Here is a 16,662-nt window from a genome sequence, read left to right as displayed (position 1 = left end):
CCATTTTAGGTGTCAACTACGTACAAATTTTCTTTTATATATAGAAGAAAATGTGTTTATATAAATTGAATGTAAGACGAGTTTTAGGTATATCTACTCTCTCGTTAACATTTAATGGAAAAATTAGTATAACTATTGAAAATATTAGTATAATTTTATATTTAATATTTATATATTTTATCAAATTAGTTCTCATTGTATTTTATTCACAATTGATTTAATATTCAATGAGATTTTTCTTCTTCTTATTTTTATTTTATTTAAAATAAGGTTTAGGGATAAATTAGTTATACAAGGATATGCACTTAAATGAGGTTCGAACCTAAGTCTTGGGTAAGGCCAATATGTGATACAATCGCTGGGCCAACACCTAAATCACTAAACCAAATCTTGATTTATGATTGGATAAATATATATATATATATATATATATTAAACTATAATTAATTTAATATTAAAAATATTTTTTTTATAAAAAACTGAATTTGATATTTTTTCTTTAAATATACATTTAAGGTTTTTTTTTATTTTATATATATATATATATATATATATATATATATATATTGTAATAAATATTAATTTTCATGTTATATTCATCTCATATTGTATTTTTATTATAATTTAAACTATTCAAATTTAATTTTTATAAATTACTTGTACATATTTTTCTTTTCATAACACAAAATATTCCAACACTATTCGATCGTATATCAATAATTCTGTCACAAATTTCCATAAAATGGGCTAACAAAACCTTGGGTTTGATAGATATGGTGAGGGTAAGGCAGTGATTCTGTCTGGCTCCCTGAATGCCAACTATGGATGCTCCCAATAAAATAGGAAAATTGTAACCTATATATTCAAAATATAATTGAAGATGAAAGAGAAATTATTTTATGAATCCAATCAATAAAAATTAAATATGTCAGCAATTTGTTTTTAATCATTATTCAAGTTAGGTTTAATTTTTAATAATTTATTTCTTTCCATATAGCATTAAATTTCCATCTTCTTCAACATTTTAACTCTCCCTTCCCCCTTTCCCTGCTTTCTTTAACCTTAGTCACCATAACTACAGTCACTAAAATAATTTCTCCGTGCAATTGATAACCATAGAGACTCAAAACTTGCAGGGACGAAGTCAAGTTTAGAAATACTTTTGTAATTTTTCATATTGGGTTAGGCTTCTTTAATAAAGATTTTATGATATTGTTTTCAGCACTTTCTCTTTAACATTCTGTTTCAAGTTCTTTCTTGAGCTTTGTTCATCATTGTAAATGTCTTCTTCCTTGCTACTGTCTTACTTCGGTCACCGGATGTTAGATGCGTTTGAATAAGTCTCCAGCTATTATTAGAATACTGGAGGTTGTTAACAAATTCCTAGTTTTACTGCTTAGTGGGGTAGTGGTTGAATATTAGGAACTTATTTGATTATCCTTTAGATACTCCTTTATATATATTTGTCAAGCACATGAATAAAGTATTGAGTCATTCCATCACATTTTCACCATTAGAGTTTCTTTCTAATACCGGATTCTAGCAGGAGGTGACTGCAACATCAGACATATCTACAAAATCAAGCCCAAGGTATCTTAATTTGGTTAAGTTTGTTGCAAGCATGCCAAAACATTGGCCATCAAATATAAGTTCGGGCATAGAATAAGAGGAAAGCTCAGGTGAAACCATACTTTACAAGAGACTGGGAGTTTGTCCAAAGAATCAAGAAACGATAGATTAAGATAGGTTATTCTCACCAATTGAGTAAATAACTCTAATGGGATTGTTCCATTAAAATCGTTGTAAGCGATCGAGGTTGAGGCGTTGGAGTCCATGCGAGTGAAACAGGCTGCTAAGAGAGCCATCGATGCTGTTAGAGTTCAAGTCAAGCCATTGAAATCTGTCAAGGCGAAAGAGGTTGTAGCTATGGTGACTATGGTTAAAGAAGGCAGGGGAAGGGGAAGGGAGAGCTAAGAGGCTGAAGAAGATGGAAATTTAATGCTGATATGGAAAGAAATAAATTATTAAAAATTAAACCTAAATTTAATAATGATTAAGAAAAAAAATTGCTCACATGTTTAATTTTAATTGGTTGGGTTCATATCCTACATGGTAAGGAGGGTTCATAAAATAATTTCTCCAAGATGAATATAACATGAAAATTAATATCTATTACAATTTATATATTCAAAAGAATAAGAAAAAAAACTTAAATTTAGATTAAAAAATATTAAATTTAATTTAAAAATTAAAAATTAAATCTGTTTTTACTTTTACTTTTAATCTTGAATTAATTTTAGTTTAAAGTATATGTGAAGTTTATCTAATTATAATCTAAGAACTAAATTTGATTTGGTGGTTTAGATGGTTTCATCATTTCTAAAGAGCTTGGGTTTAAATTTGCTCTAGTATAAGTCATATATATGATGTTGTATCATATCTTGGCCTTGCCCAAGACTTGGGTTTGAACCTCACTAATTGCATTTCTTATATTTTGTGACCTATTTTGTAATTGGGAAAAGTACTCTATTGGTCACTAAACTATAGAGTTGATTCTATTTTAGCCATTGAACAAAACATTTTGTCAATTAGGTCACAAAATTTTTAATTTGTTTCAAACAAGTCATCTACTGTTAACTGTTAATGGAATTACTAATGTGGCAGTTAAGCATATTTGTATAATAACATATTTGGTCCTAATTACTTACACATTCTATCAATTTAGTCATAATTAGGATAATAAGACATTTATTCCTTACTACTTACAAATTCTATCAATTTTGGTCCTAATTCTAATTAGGAATAATTTAACAAATTCAATGCTCTAACATTGATAGTGAGCTATATATGCTAAGTTGATAATGTAAATAATTTTTTAAAACTCAATAATGTGTTAAAATAAACCTTTAGTTATTAGTTTAGTTCTAGGTACAATTAGTATAATATAGGGCCTGGTTAATATTAAATTCCATAATTTCATACCTTTTGATTCAGACTCACCATTGAAGATTCGGAGCTTACTCATTGACAAAGAAATTGCAAACTTCATTTGCAGTCCTACTGAAGAAATCATGCTCTTCCATCTTCACATTAGTATTTTTAAACAAATGGAAGCAACTGTTCATGGTCCGAAAGCTTAATAGGGACGACCATGTCGATGTGGACATCGACGACTTTAGTTGAAGCCTTATAGAGAGAATCAGAGACATAACAGTAGGATAGAAATCGTTGATAAAAAGCAATAGCATTGTTTAAGGAAGGCACTAGTGCGATAACGACGGTGGTGGTTCTGTCACCAGCAACAACATCTTGTGATTTAGATAGGTCAATGAGCATCTTGGCGACGGATTGAAGGACTTCCATCTTGTTCAAAATGGTTGTCTTTGCTGGTTATAAAGCTGGTTCGAAAGACATCGGTGACATCTCAAGCTGTCTTTTTTACGCTTGTTGTCACATAAGACTTCATCTTGGAAGAGCGCGATTGAGTTGTTGTTACGACTGCCATTTATGGTTTTCTTTTTGACAGGTTTTTGGAATTGATTCAGTGGATCAAAGGTGCGGGAACAGAAAATAGAGTTTTGAGAGAGTGGGATCGAGAGAGTTGAGCGAAGGAAAAATGTGTCACATCATCCAATATAATCATTTTTTTTTTAATTTTAGTGGTGAAAAAAACTTACTCATACTTAAAGTGATCATTTATGTAGTTTACACTAAAAAAGTAGTCACTTTTTCACCAATTACCATCTTTCCAAAATAGTTGTTATGTAATTGAAATTAAAGAGAGAAAAAGGACACAAACTGTGTGTCTCCATCAATGGTGGTTTGAGTGGAAGTCTACGCAACCCATTACAGCCATCCAAATATTCTCTTTTCTCTCACAACCTTCGCTTCTACTGACGAAATACCCAACAAATAACAAACTTTTCTTATCTTTCCCTTCCTCTCCCAAATTTCCTTCTGTTTTTGGGGGAAAACCCAAATTTGTTCACTTGAATTTGGATCTCACTTCATATAAAAAAAATCTTTTCTTAATAGATAGATATTTATAACAACTTCCACTTCATTTCCCTTCGTATCTACTTCAACAGCCGAAGAATATTCATGGGAAACATCGGAAGTAGCGGAAATGGCTGGCGGCGAAACGGCACTCGCCGAAACCACCCTCCCCCGCCACGGCCGCCTACTCCAGCACAACCTCAACCCGAAATCGCTGCCAATCGCTATGTCTTTGCCGCCGCCACGCCTTACCCGCCCCAGTATTCCAACACGAACCCACCCCAATACTATCAGTATCCAGGCTACTATCCGCCTCAGCCGCCGGTGCCCTTGCCTCTTCCGGCGCCTTACGATCATCACCATCGAGGTGGTCCTCACATGGAATCCGCCAATTGGAGTAGGTATGGTTATGGACCGATGATGCCGCGACCACCGGTTCCGTATATTGAACATCAAAAGGCGGTTACTATAAGGAATGACGTTAATTTGAAGAAGGAAAGTTTGAAATTGGTACCTGACGAGGAGAATCCTGGAAAGTTTTTGGTTTCTTTCGCTTTTGATGCTACTCTTGTAGGAAGGTATAAAAATTCAATCTTTTCGGACAAAGTTTCGATTTTTGTTGTCAATAAGAATCACTGCTTGCAGCTATGAAAATGGGTTACTTTTGATCATCCATGGATAGAATTGATGTGGTTATTGTGTTAAAAACTGTCTTCATTTTTAGAGCTTGAGATGTATATTATGTCATATTAGCACGAGAAACAATTGGAGGGTTTAAGGTTTGCCAAGGCGTTTTATAGATTTTCTTTTTTCAGATAAATTTTAATTTTTGCTGTAATTGAGAATCACTGATTGCACTTATGAATACGAACTTGGAATTTAACGATATGGATATATGTGATGTGATTATTGTTAAAAGGCTATCTTCTTTTTTAGAGCTCAATATGTAAAATATGTCGAATTAGACCGATAAGTGTATTACAGTTTGAGGAAGTGACATTTTTAGAGGGATTAAGGTTTGCCGGGTGATTTTTAAGGTATAGATCAATTGAAGATTGGACAGCTTTTGTTATCTTTAAGTGTTGATTTTGTTGTTTGTCAGTTATATTTCGGGGTCTTAAGGCTTCCTTGTTTATATGGGGTGTGACAGTGATCAAAGAACCCAATTGTCTGGAAAAAGGAAGAAAACTTCCAAATATGGTATTTCACAACGGTTAAGGTGTTTTGAGGCCTTCCCCGCCCCTGCTTGTCAAAGTTCAAGCTCTCTGATTTTCTTGTTTTACTAGACAGAAAATGTTAATAGATATGATGAATACTAAAATGATGGTGATATTGTGTGTCCTAGTAATCGATTATAGAAGCTTCTCGACTAGAGTAAAATGATGGAAAGATGAGCTCTATGGCTTTGCTTGAATGAAGTATTACAACAGATAACAGAAAATAATCATGAATGGTTTGTTGATCTGGCAGAATTTGTCGTGAAACATTTCTTGTCATCCTTCTCTTTTTGTTTGTTTTTTTATTCTTATCGTAATATGGGTAGTATCAAACTTTGGATATTTCTAACAATATGTCATTTATGGTACTTCTGTTTCTTATTCATCGTGAGAAAGCAGTACTTAGTTAATGGAGTGGATCCATGTAGCCTTATAGTATCACCTTCTTACCAGCTGTTTTTATGCATTTAGGTTATTTCATATGCAGGATCGTATCTGATGTTCAATGTTGCATATCTTCATTGAAAGGTTGCCATTATTTGAATCCTGTTGTGTTCTGATATTGATCTTAACAATATATAGTTTTTGATTTGCTCCACAAACAGGATGACTGTTCTTTTCTTCGCGAAAGAAGGTGAAAACTGCAATCTAACACCAATGAAGGAAAGTATTCTACCACCAGTTACTGTGCCTTTCGAAGAAGGTCTAGGACAGAAATTCACACAACCCTCTGGAACAGGGATTGATTTCTCTATGTTTGAGGAGTCCGAGTTACTGAAAGTAGACGCGGATATCTATCATCTGGCAGTGAAAGCAGAGGCATTGCCTGTCAACCAGGATGGGTCAGACGGAAATAAGGTGTCGGGGGCCATGAATTCTCAGATAACTCAGGCCGTGTTTGAGAAGGAAAAGGGTGAATACCACACGAGAGTAGTGAAACAGATACTGTGGGTGAGTGGGGTAAGATATGAACTGCAAGAAATATATGGGATTGGAAATTCTGTTGATGACAGTGTTGATGCGAATGGTCCCGGAAAAGAATGTGTCATTTGCCTTTCAGAGCCCCGGGACACAACCGTTCTTCCCTGTAGGCACATGGTAAAAACTAGAAACATCTGCCTTTCGCCTTTCGTAATTGTTATTATGAACTTAATTTGGCATCGAAAAAAGATATTACTGCAGCGGGTCTCGTCTTCATATAAGTGGTCGATTTAACCAGTTTTCAGTTCAAAACTATTTGTGTGTCAGTAAAGAAAATAGTGGTTGCTGATTCAATTTCTCTTTCTTGTTGGTTATGCAGTGCATGTGCAGCTCTTGTGCAAAGGTTTTGAGATGCCAAAGCAATCGCTGCCCCATATGTAGGCAACCAGTTGAAAGGCTTTTGGAGATAAAGGTCAACAATGGCACTGATGAATGAGATGAAATTATGTTTCTTCCTGTATAGTGGTAGTACCCTGTTGGTTTTCATTTGGCTTTTTACCTTTATTTTCTCTTTTGATCTCAAACTATATGTTTGTCAGGTCATTGTAATAATCAAACAGGAAGCTGTAACAATTAATGCATACGATACAATTTGCTTGAATGCTAATTTTTCTTCTTTGATCAAATCAACATGGTTTCCCCAAATTTCAAGATTAACTTGTATAAGTCCAACCACCTAACCCATGAAACTATCATGTGCATGAAGCCATCCACATGTTCAACATTAGTTTTTCAATGATCCAACAAAAATAATATCTTAACGGCGATGATGCTTCACCAATAATAAATAATAACTCAAATTTACCTCTTAAGAATACTAAACTTAGAGGAGCAACTTCATGTTATTCCTGTCTGTCAAATATTCTAGGAATAGCCGTTTGTACTTTTATAATGGAGGTTCTTTCCTCCTCCCACACCTCTTTGTGCTGTCAATGGCAATTTTTGTCCTTGAATATACAATGGATTCAGGTGCTCCATCTCATCGCAATTCAATTCGGTTCAAACAGTTGTACTTGCAAAAACCAACAGGTTAAAGAGAGATGAACGGCCCACGCTAGCAAATAGAAATGCAACTTCGAACAATTAATGCATACGATACAATTTGCTTGAATGCTAATTTTTCTTCTTTGATCAAATCAACATGGTTTCCCCAAATTTCAAGATTAACTTGTATAAGTCCAACCACCTAACCCATGAAACTATCATGTGCATGAAGCCATCCACATGTTCAACATTAGTTTTTCAATGATCCAACAAAAATAATATCTTAACGGCGATGATGCTTCACCAATAATAAATAATAACTCAAATTTACCTCTTAAGAATACTAAACTTAGAGGAGCAACTTCATGTTATTCCTGTCTGTCAAATATTCTAGGAATAGCCGTTTGTACTTTTATAATGGAGGTTCTTTCCTCCTCCCACACCTCTTTGTGCTGTCAATGGCAATTTTTGTCCTTGAATATACAATGGATTCAGGTGCTCCATCTCATCGCAATTCAATTCGGTTCAAACAGTTGTACTTGCAAAAACCAACAGGTTAAAGAGAGATGAACGGCCCACGCTAGCAAATAGAAATGCAACTTCGACAGAAAAAAAATGGCCTTTTGTTTTGCCTTGAATCTTTAATGATAATCTGATCATTGCTTGTAGCTAGAACCGCCAATCTTGCTGGAAAGCAATGGCTTATCCTTGGAGCTGGTACTTAACAATGTTTCAGTGTTGCTTGATTGGCTTTCCGCAGCACCCGGTCTCATCCAGATTTTTATGTGCCCCTCTTGACAAACTGTAAGTACAGAGTCCTGGGTAAAAATCAAGTCTGAGAGGGGTTCGTTGTGAACACGATGAGCAACCAGTGGTGAAATTTTTGGGACATCTCGAATGCTTGAGGCTGGTTGCAAGGTACCCACGGGGGATGCATTGTCCCAATGGGAAGACTGGCTCCCTGTGCTGTAAGTAGGGGACCCTCCAGTGCATCGACGCAGTGGCACCACAATTTCATCCATTTCCAGGTCCCACAATAACAACTGTGTGTCCTACACAGAAGAAGGCAGTAATGAGATATTATGTACGTGCTGCAAGGGAGAGGATAGTTTTTTTTTTCCCTTCAGGAAAAGGAAATACGATACAGATTATGATAATACCATAAAAGCACAGAAGCCTATTTCGGAGTCTGAATTTCAGTTCTAAGATATTAACGCTAAGGACCACTTGTCAGATGATCCCCTTCAATAGGAAAGAAGGAACTAATGTTTTACTCTCAAACCTTTTCCAGTGCACATTTGTGAGTTGTGGTTGGGGTGGAGTACAGCAGCCAAATGGGGCATTAGATAGATAAAAAAAAAGTTTGAAGTATCTATAACTTTCAGAAGCAAGACATTTGTGGAACTTAAGAGTTGAATACTCAAACACAATCAAGAAACAAGCAGAATTTATGAGCAGGAAGAATATTGGGAAAACATCGCATCAAGATGGAAAATACAATGATAGGCAGTCATTATTTTGACCAGACTATATACCTGGCCAACTGAACCAAAACGGTACATCACATTCTCTACTGTGCCATCAGTATTAGGTGCTGACCAATATGAATCAAACGCCACTCCACTGACCTGTCAGCACCATTTCATAAGAGGTCATCATCATCTAAAATAAATAAGCTGGAGCCTTCATTAGTAGATAAAAATCATACCCACGAGTTGTGCCCCTCACCCCATGCAACAACCTTCCGATCTTCCATACTCCAAACTTGAACCAAGTCATCTTCACCTCCGGTCAGAATATATTTCCCATCCATGCTGTTTTGTGGATGTTATCGTCAATGACAAATTTTATTTTTTATATAGAAGGAACAAAACTTGACAAATTGGAAACACAGTACACTCTATATAAATAGCCACAGTTTTAAAAAGTTAAAACAAAAATAAATCACCTCCAAGCACAACATAGTACAGCACCATAATAACTTTTTCCTCCACATACGAGCTGTTCTTTCGAATAATCAAACACTCGCAGATAGCCTGCACTCAGCATATGAAAAGAGAAAAAGGAAAGTTAAGGTTCAACAAACTATCAAAGAAAACGACCAGAAAATGTAAATTATGTGAATTTGAATTAATACCATCTCTTCCAACAGTAGCCAAGTAGGCCCCATCAAAGGAGAAAGCAACGCTATTAATTGACCCTTGACAAACATGCCATCTAGCAATTGGATTACTCTGCAAGTAAAAATGGAAATCGGCAAAGTGAGAGACAAGAATACATAGAAGCTTGGAGTAATACATATATTGCTTCCTCAATGATATCAAGCAACAGTCAGACTAATCCCAAATTATGGTGCTAGGGTGGGTCCTCTATCTTGCCACAAACCAAGACTATCATAGCATTAACTGTAACAAAATAAATATATACACCAGCAGGCAAGCACAAGACTAAATCATTTTTCCTTTTTTCTTTCATTCTCATACTACAGTAGCAGTTAACGAGTTGATTAAAGGCTTTGAGCATGCATGATTAATATTGGCTTCTATATAATTACTTGCAGCTTTCCCAAAAAAAAAGATAAATAAAAGCAAAATTAGGACTAATTGCAGCTGTCTATGAAATTAGGGTGTCAAACTGTCAATCACTAGTTTTTGACTCTAGGTCATGTATACCTCAGAGAAAAAAAAAGTTATAAGCAGGACAAGATCTACTAGAACCACACAGATGATATAATATTAATGGCTTCCAGCTTTAGACAATAGTTCTAAGGTAAAGAATACCAATTTCAGGAAGCATACACAAATGAGAAAGTCAAAATTCTAAAAATGAACACTTACTAGTACCTTACTGTAACGTGCATGCGATACAGAAAATTGGGTTTGGTCTTTTATAACAGAAAATGTAGTATCACCAGCAGCATCCTTGTTCTAGAGGGGGAAAAAAGAAAAGCTCAAAAAAAACATACTATAGAATATCACGTAATTTGTAAGTTGTACCCAGCTGAAAAGAGCCTTTTAGTTATAGAAACTTGCCTTTTCATATACATACATATTTCCATCAGCATGAGCAACAACAAAAGCACCATCACCCCCAGGAACCCATGTGATACTAGTACAGCGACTGCTGGAAACAACAAGCATTAATCAAAAAATGGGTAGAGCCAACACACAAACATGCATACACAATATATATATACACACACACACACACATCAATATTGAAGATAAACACCAATTAGTGACAAAAATTGGTTGTCCCCTTCTATAATCCTAAGGGAAGCCCAAGAGGAAAGAAAAACTGGAAGAGGAATTATATGTTGAATATTGCTAATAAGGATAACAATCAATTCACGGAGACCAACTCAGTTTCTGAATTTAAGAGTATGGTATTGACAACTTATAAATTCAGATTGAATATCAAGGTCAAAGACAAAGCAAATGAAGCACTCTAAAGCAAGGTTTCAAAGGTGGATGGAAATTAAATTCATGGTTGACCAAAAAGGCAATATTGCCCTTGTAAAACAACAAATGTGTAATCCACAAAGATAATTTTTATAATGGTTTCATGGAGTAAGCTACACATGCACCATCTGAAAGAAAAACTAAGCTATATAAGATGTCATTGAAAATTATCCTGCCACTGAGCAATTGGGTATTAACACCAATCTTGAAGCAACCCTAGAAATAGGACATAAAAATCTACAAGAATCACAATGCAGGAAGACCTAAAACAGAACGCGCTGAACATGAAAACTTAAAAAATAAGCCGGAAAATATAAAAACAATATAGCAATCTAAATCTTGCCTGCTATTGACAGAACCATCTTTATTGTAATGCAGTGCCCCAACAAGCTTCTTTCCAACATCCTGTAACTGCTGTCTAAGTGACACCGAGTAAACTACAGTAATGAAACAGAACTCATAAATTTGCAGAGTTTAAACCTTGGAATCAAAATAGCAAATCAGAACAATGATTACCATCCCCAGAGCTCAACCCAATGAGCAAATCATGCCCCTCTTTGGCATCCTGATCAAATGCATGGCAAACAGGGTTTGAATTGCTGAAATGGATAGACTTTATCGGTTCCTACGTTAAACACCAAGATTCTTAAAATAGTTCCATGTAAAATCATTTCCAATTCCACAAATATCTTAACAAGTCAAATTCTAAATTACCTTATCCTGAGAATTCAAATCACTTATAAAAATAGCATCACCAACATTAGAAATTAAATAAGTTCCTTTCCCATCAAAATTTGTATTAGTCAAAGAATTGCTTGAACTTGAAGCACCCAACGGCCCACCAATCCTACTAGTACTACTAATATTTTTACTCCCACCATTCCCTCCAACAAAGCTAAGCGCACGGCCGCCATTCCCAGAGCCTAGCCACCTTGTTGCTGCTGATTTTACCCCGGCGCTAGCACTGAAGCTGGACGATGAAGCTGTTGGAGTCGACGGAGCTGGCTTTTCCTTTAGATGTGCGAGGGTAACCTAGAAAATCAATATTGAAACAGAACACTTGAAATTTGAAGTTTAAGGGCATTAATTTGAAGTCTTCCAATCAACAATGCTAAAATTGAGTATAAAAAAATAAACTAACAAAACCTGTCCATTCATTGCTTCCAACAAATGGTTATATGTTAAAACCATACTTTTACAAATATGTTGGAAATGCTATTATCTAGTTATGGATTTCAAGTACAAAAACACCAAATTAAAATTCTACACTACAAATAAGACCTACTTAAAGTGAAACTAAAAAGATGGATCTTGATTATAACCCTAGAAAATTGAAGCTACCTGAGTAACAGTCTTTCCATGAGCGTAGTGAAGAAGGCTAGAAGGGTGAGTCTTTTCATAGTGAAGCTTATATCGACCTTCTGGGGTTTTAAAATAAGTCTTCAAACCCGGCGACTGAGCGTTCGCCGATGAAGAAGATGTCGAAATCATGCCGTTAGCTGTGTTGATCATGCCGCTTCTTAGTCATACAGCCGATAACATAATCTGATCATAACGCTTTAGGGTTTCCTTTTTGTTTCTTCGTCCTTCCCTTCTCAATGTTCAAACTTTCTTATTTGCCAAGACGAAAATAATAAAACCCAAAAATGAAAAGACTCGTCTTTTTGTTCTTCAATGGCAATAGTCTATAAGGATCAAAGAACGGAGTTAAGAGAAGGGGGGATCCTGTGGTTGCAGCTTATGATAAGTGTCTCAGTTTGCACTGAACGGGGTCCGTAACCTGGGTTTTTGCTTCATTTGCTTTGATAAGGTGTAGTTAAGAGTTTGACTTTGTGGCGAAATCAGAGGAAAATCAACGCAATGGACGGTGGAGATGGGGATAGATGATAGAAGAGAGAAAGGATTGGGAGAGACGGAAAAGATGAGATTGCAGAGAAAATGGCAACGGGTGACGTTCTCTCTGTTTTCATTGATTTTTAGTGTTTGAGATTTGATTAAAATATATTTCAGAAATTTTAGCTTCAATTTTATGTTTGCTCTTTTACTTCAACTTTATGGGCTTTCAAGACCAAGCCTTAATCCTACTTTTTTATATATAAAAAATGTTTTTTTTCCTTGAGAACCAATAAAGATAGATACAAACCAAAATTAGAATATTTAAAATTATAATGAAACTCGTAAAATAAACGTATAATTAAAATATTTTATTATAATAAATAATACAAAATAATTAATCACTCGATATCATAAAAAGATCATACAAGAAAAAGATTAAAATATATCCATAAAAAATTCGAATAAAAAATAGATACAAACAAATCTAATTACATCCGCGAATGAACCACAACAGGGGATTAAATTACTGAAAAACTATCGACAATCGCAAATCAAAATCAAGCGTCGTGAGAAAACTATCTAAGAACGCAAACTGTGTATCCAAGTCCAATCGGAGGGTCAAAAACAACGAAGATCAACATAATAATAAATAAGTGTCATCTTGATCAGTCGTGACGACATCAAATTCAACCCTAAAAAATTAAACAAAAGAAGAAAAAAACAAAACGACCGATAAAAGAATAAAAATGTACCAAATGACAGAGGAAAGCATACAATAAAATCAAATAAAAGTGTGTTATAAATATATGATTATTAAAAATAAAAAATAAAAAAATTAAAATATGATATAAAAATTAAAAGAAAATAAAAAATACAGACAATCGACTATCAATACTAAAATTAATATCAACGCCTCACAAGAAAAAAAAGAGAATGAGGGTTTTAGGACAAGTAGCGAGTTGATTTTTCAACTAATATACGGTATATAATTGAAATCTATACTTTTATCTTTTAATTTAGTGAAAATAGTGTATTAAAAATAAAAAGTAGAAATTAATTTTTAATTAATAATTTAAAGTGTTCCTAGATCGAATTGGGTTAAAATTGGTATATTATAATATATTCTACAGTAAATCATACCTATGATCACCGTTAATTCTTTGATTTTATGAATCACATTATTTAAATAGTATCAATTAAATCATTAATCGATAATGTTTAAAGGAAAGGATAGTGTGGGTGTAGTTTAGAAAAATCATTGTTGCTTTGGTGGGGAAAGAAGTAGAACAAATTACAAATTAACAAAGAAGCAACATATGAATAACTCAAATCAAAGCTCTTCAATTTCCTATCATCAAATTCAAAAACGAATTAATGAAGCAAAACTTTGTCAAGGAAAGACAAGGTTTGGTGGTGTCAGGCAAAGTCATATTGGTGAAGGTATCAAAAGTGGAAACCACCGAATCCACCACCTGGAAAGCCTCCGTAGAACGTAAATGTGAAATGCTGTCCACCTCCACCAAACGGATTGAAACCACCGCCTCCCATTCCCATGTCTTCGCTGTCTTCTCCTCTGTCGTACTTTGCTCTCTTTTTGTCATCCCCAAGAACCTGTAACATGCAATACGTTGTTAGTATTCCCTTCATTGATTGAAAAGTATTAATCAGAAAAGTTGAAGTTAAAGAATGTTGAATATCAATGGATCAGGCCTCAAATGCAGCAGCAATTTCTCGGAATTGTGCCTCAGCTTCTTCCCTATTATCAACATTCTTATCTGGGTGCCATTGCAGAGCAAGCTTCTTGTATGCTCGTTTTATTTCCGCAACCAAAGCAGTCTTTGAAACTCCCAAAATTCTGTACCAGTCTTTGCGTTTGCTCATCTTCAAGGCTTTCTCAGCTCTCGTAAGTGCTTCACGGATATTCATATCCTGCAAAACAAATAATTCTTTTAGCTCTCGTAAAGCCTATAATCCGGGAGAAGAAATTTCAATACGGAGAATTATCACCCAAATTTAATATTTTTGACTAACCTGAGGCGATTTTTGAGCAGCTGATTTCAGATCTTCCACAGCACCTTCCCAATCCTCTGTTAGAAGTTTAGCCTCTCCCCTCTAAACCATTGAAACACAGTAAAAATTTATGGCATTATGTTTGACCCACTGTAATAAAAGTTGTACAAAGCGAATCAAATCTACAGCAGACCTGTACTAAAGCTTCAAGAAGTTCCTCATCAATGTTAAGCGCCTCAGAGCAACTACTTAAAGCATCCTTCCCTCTGCCAAGCTTAACCAAGACATTACATAATCCTAGGTCAAGATGCACATTATGAGCAAGATGATCCGGATCCAATGCAAGTGCGGCTTTATAGTCCTCAACTGCAAGGCGCAACTTGCCCTTGTTTATCTTCCGCCTAAACAAGATTCCATGAATCCAAGTATGTTAATAAAGTAAGGACATGTGATGATAACAACAACAAATTGAAGGTTGTTCGATAAAGTAGGGCTGGTGCCGAACAAGGCGTAGACCTTTCTGGTAATGCCTGAAAGGATCATGTATCTATTAAACCCCCATTCTTTATGTAGTCCAATAGAAACAAATGCTCTTTTGCAAGACAAACCTTTGAGCAACATCATGATATGCTAAATAGTATGCTCGACCACGAAGGAGTAAGGCCTCAAGATTGTTCTCATCTTCCTTGAGAATAAACCCGGTTTCTGATATTACACTAGAATAGTCTTTAGATGATAACAACACCACCACCTTGAGGATCTTAGCCTGCAAACGATGAAGCAAATTAGATTTTATATACTGTTATAACTCCGGAAAATAAATTTAAATAGGTGATACCTTTGAGCATGCCGGTGAAAAAACTAGCACAACTTTATCTAGGTATTCCAAACCTTTTGTAAAATCTCCAGAGTCGAGACTGAAAGCTGTTACCAAAGCACTTTGAGCCTGATGCAATTGAGAAAGTTTGAAATATTTTTTTTAAAATTCAAAAGTATGGATATTTACTCTAAAAGTATGGATACTCTAAAGGTTAATAATAATGTATCCATAATAATAATGTATCCATACTTACTCTAAAAGTATTGATATTTGCTAAAGTATCGACCATCAAATTATAGTAGTATCGATATTTATTTTAAAAATAATTGTCATCCAAAGATATGTAATTTATTAAATCATACCGATATCATTAAACATAACTTTAATATTCCAGATTCCAACCTACTTCTTTATTCAAAATATTATTTGGTGCAACCTAGTATGCAAATATTTATTTAAAGCAAAATAAGAAATTAACATATTTTGTTGTCATAGGATTTTGAATGCCCCATCAACTTAAATTTTAGTAACATTTTAGGTGTTACCTAATATGTTGCTATTATTAATAACAAAATAAATAATTAACTTATTTTGTTATCGAATTTCTAAGGTCTCATCAGCTTAAACTTTGATAATATTTTAGGTGTTACCTAATATGTTGATAATATTGATAACAAATTAAGTAATTAACCTATTTTGTTATCGTCGGATTTCGATGGCCCCATCAGCTTTAAAAAGGCGTTACCTATTACATTAAATAAGCGATACTTGTTATGTTATTATGGTTGATAATGTTTCCAGTAATTAACATATTTTTTTATCGTCAAATTTCTAAGGCTTCATCAGCTTACACTTTGGTAACATTTTAGGCTCTACCTAATATGTTGATAATATTGATAACAAATCAAACAATTAACCTATTTTGTTATCGTCGAATTTCTAAAGTCCCATCAGCTTTAAAAAGGAGCTACCTATTATGTTACATAAGCGCTACATATTTTTTTATTATGATTGATAATATTTCCAATAATTAACCGGTTATGTTGAAGTCAATATTTTTTTGCGCATTTTACATATGACGATAATATTCCTGATTATTATCATTATTATTACCAACACAAATAACATTTCCGGTGAAAACATATAACATTTTCGGTAACGCTTTTAACTAATCACATATTTAACCAGTCACGCCATATTTTAGCCATATATTAGTCTGCCTCACAACAGAACCTCCCGCCAACTCACTTTAGCTCATGTTGCAAAAATGTCAATTCCTTCCAAAGGAATCTAGAGCATAGTTGATGGGTTCTATTCATTCATACCTTTGAAGCAAACCGTTCATTTGCATGTGTAT

The 16,662-nt window shown here is 34.5% G+C and overlaps 2 protein-coding genes and 1 pseudogene across 7 annotated transcripts; 1 reads left to right on the top strand and 2 right to left on the bottom strand.

Moving 5' to 3' along the window:
- Positions 1-415: 415 nt before the first annotated feature.
- On the top strand, positions 416-6,795 carry LOC120180938 (probable E3 ubiquitin-protein ligase LOG2). Of its 3 annotated transcripts, none has more exons than XM_039186210.1 (4): positions 416-429; positions 4,096-4,574; positions 5,819-6,311; positions 6,514-6,795. In XM_039186210.1, exons 2-4 carry the CDS (start codon positions 4,102-4,104, stop codon positions 6,628-6,630), a joined length of 1,083 nt encoding a protein of 360 aa, XP_039042141.1. In that variant the 5' UTR covers positions 416-429; positions 4,096-4,101; the 3' UTR covers positions 6,631-6,795. The 3 variants fall into 3 exon arrangements, with proteins under 3 accessions (XP_039042141.1, XP_039042140.1, XP_039042139.1); XM_039186209.1 differs by lacking the exon at positions 416-429 and adding an exon at positions 545-563 and having other exon boundaries at positions 4,098-4,574; XM_039186208.1 differs by lacking the exon at positions 416-429 and having other exon boundaries at positions 3,965-4,574.
- Positions 6,796-7,458: 663 nt separating this feature from the next.
- On the bottom strand, positions 7,459-12,618 carry LOC120180861 (dystrophia myotonica WD repeat-containing protein-like). Of its 4 annotated transcripts, none has more exons than XM_039186148.1 (11): positions 11,981-12,618; positions 11,354-11,671; positions 11,156-11,264; positions 10,983-11,076; positions 10,211-10,301; positions 10,022-10,105; positions 9,316-9,412; positions 9,127-9,214; positions 8,887-8,992; positions 8,714-8,806; positions 7,459-8,230 (listed from the first exon to the last, which is right to left on the bottom strand). In XM_039186148.1, the coding sequence occupies exons 1-11, from the start codon at positions 12,149-12,151 to the stop codon at positions 7,835-7,837; spliced, it is 1,647 nt and encodes a 548-aa protein (XP_039042079.1). In that variant the 5' UTR covers positions 12,152-12,618; the 3' UTR covers positions 7,459-7,834. The 4 variants fall into 4 exon arrangements, with proteins under 4 accessions (XP_039042079.1, XP_039042080.1, XP_039042081.1 ...); XM_039186149.1 differs by having other exon boundaries at positions 10,211-10,298; XM_039186150.1 differs by lacking the exon at positions 10,022-10,105.
- Positions 12,619-13,886: 1,268 nt separating this feature from the next.
- On the bottom strand, positions 13,887-15,452 carry LOC120180954 (annotated as a pseudogene).
- Positions 15,453-16,662: the final 1,210 nt, after the last annotated feature.

The sequence above is a fragment of the Hibiscus syriacus genome, unplaced genomic scaffold, assembly GCF_006381635.1.
Source record: "Hibiscus syriacus cultivar Baekdansim isolate YM2019G1 unplaced genomic scaffold, ASM638163v2 tig00112503_pilon, whole genome shotgun sequence".
In the NCBI taxonomy this organism is placed as follows: domain Eukaryota; kingdom Viridiplantae; phylum Streptophyta; class Magnoliopsida; order Malvales; family Malvaceae; genus Hibiscus; species Hibiscus syriacus.
This window is presented reverse-complemented; position numbering and strand designations above follow the sequence as displayed.

What these genes read in the sequence shown, in the direction of transcription:
- LOC120180938 (XM_039186210.1), top strand. Translation starts at nt 4,102, where the DNA reads ATGGGAAACATCGGAAGTAGCGGAAATGGCTGGCGGCGAAACGGCACT. An exon ending in GATGCTACTCTTGTAGGAAG is followed by an intron (nt 4,575 to 5,818) that starts GTATAAAAATTC and finishes CTCCACAAACAG; the next exon opens with GATGACTGTTCTTTTCTTCG. An exon ending in TTCTTCCCTGTAGGCACATG is followed by an intron (nt 6,312 to 6,513) that starts GTAAAAACTAGA and finishes TTGGTTATGCAG; the next exon opens with TGCATGTGCAGCTCTTGTGC.
- LOC120180861 (XM_039186148.1), bottom strand. Translation starts at nt 12,151, where the DNA reads ATGATCAACACAGCTAACGGCATGATTTCGACATCTTCTTCATCGGCG. An exon ending in GATGGTTCTGTCAATAGCAG is followed by an intron (nt 10,302 to 10,982) that starts GCAAGATTTAGA and finishes TGTTGTTTCCAG; the next exon opens with CAGTCGCTGTACTAGTATCA. An exon ending in ATATGTATGTATATGAAAAG is followed by an intron (nt 10,106 to 10,210) that starts GCAAGTTTCTAT and finishes TTCCCCCTCTAG; the next exon opens with AACAAGGATGCTGCTGGTGA.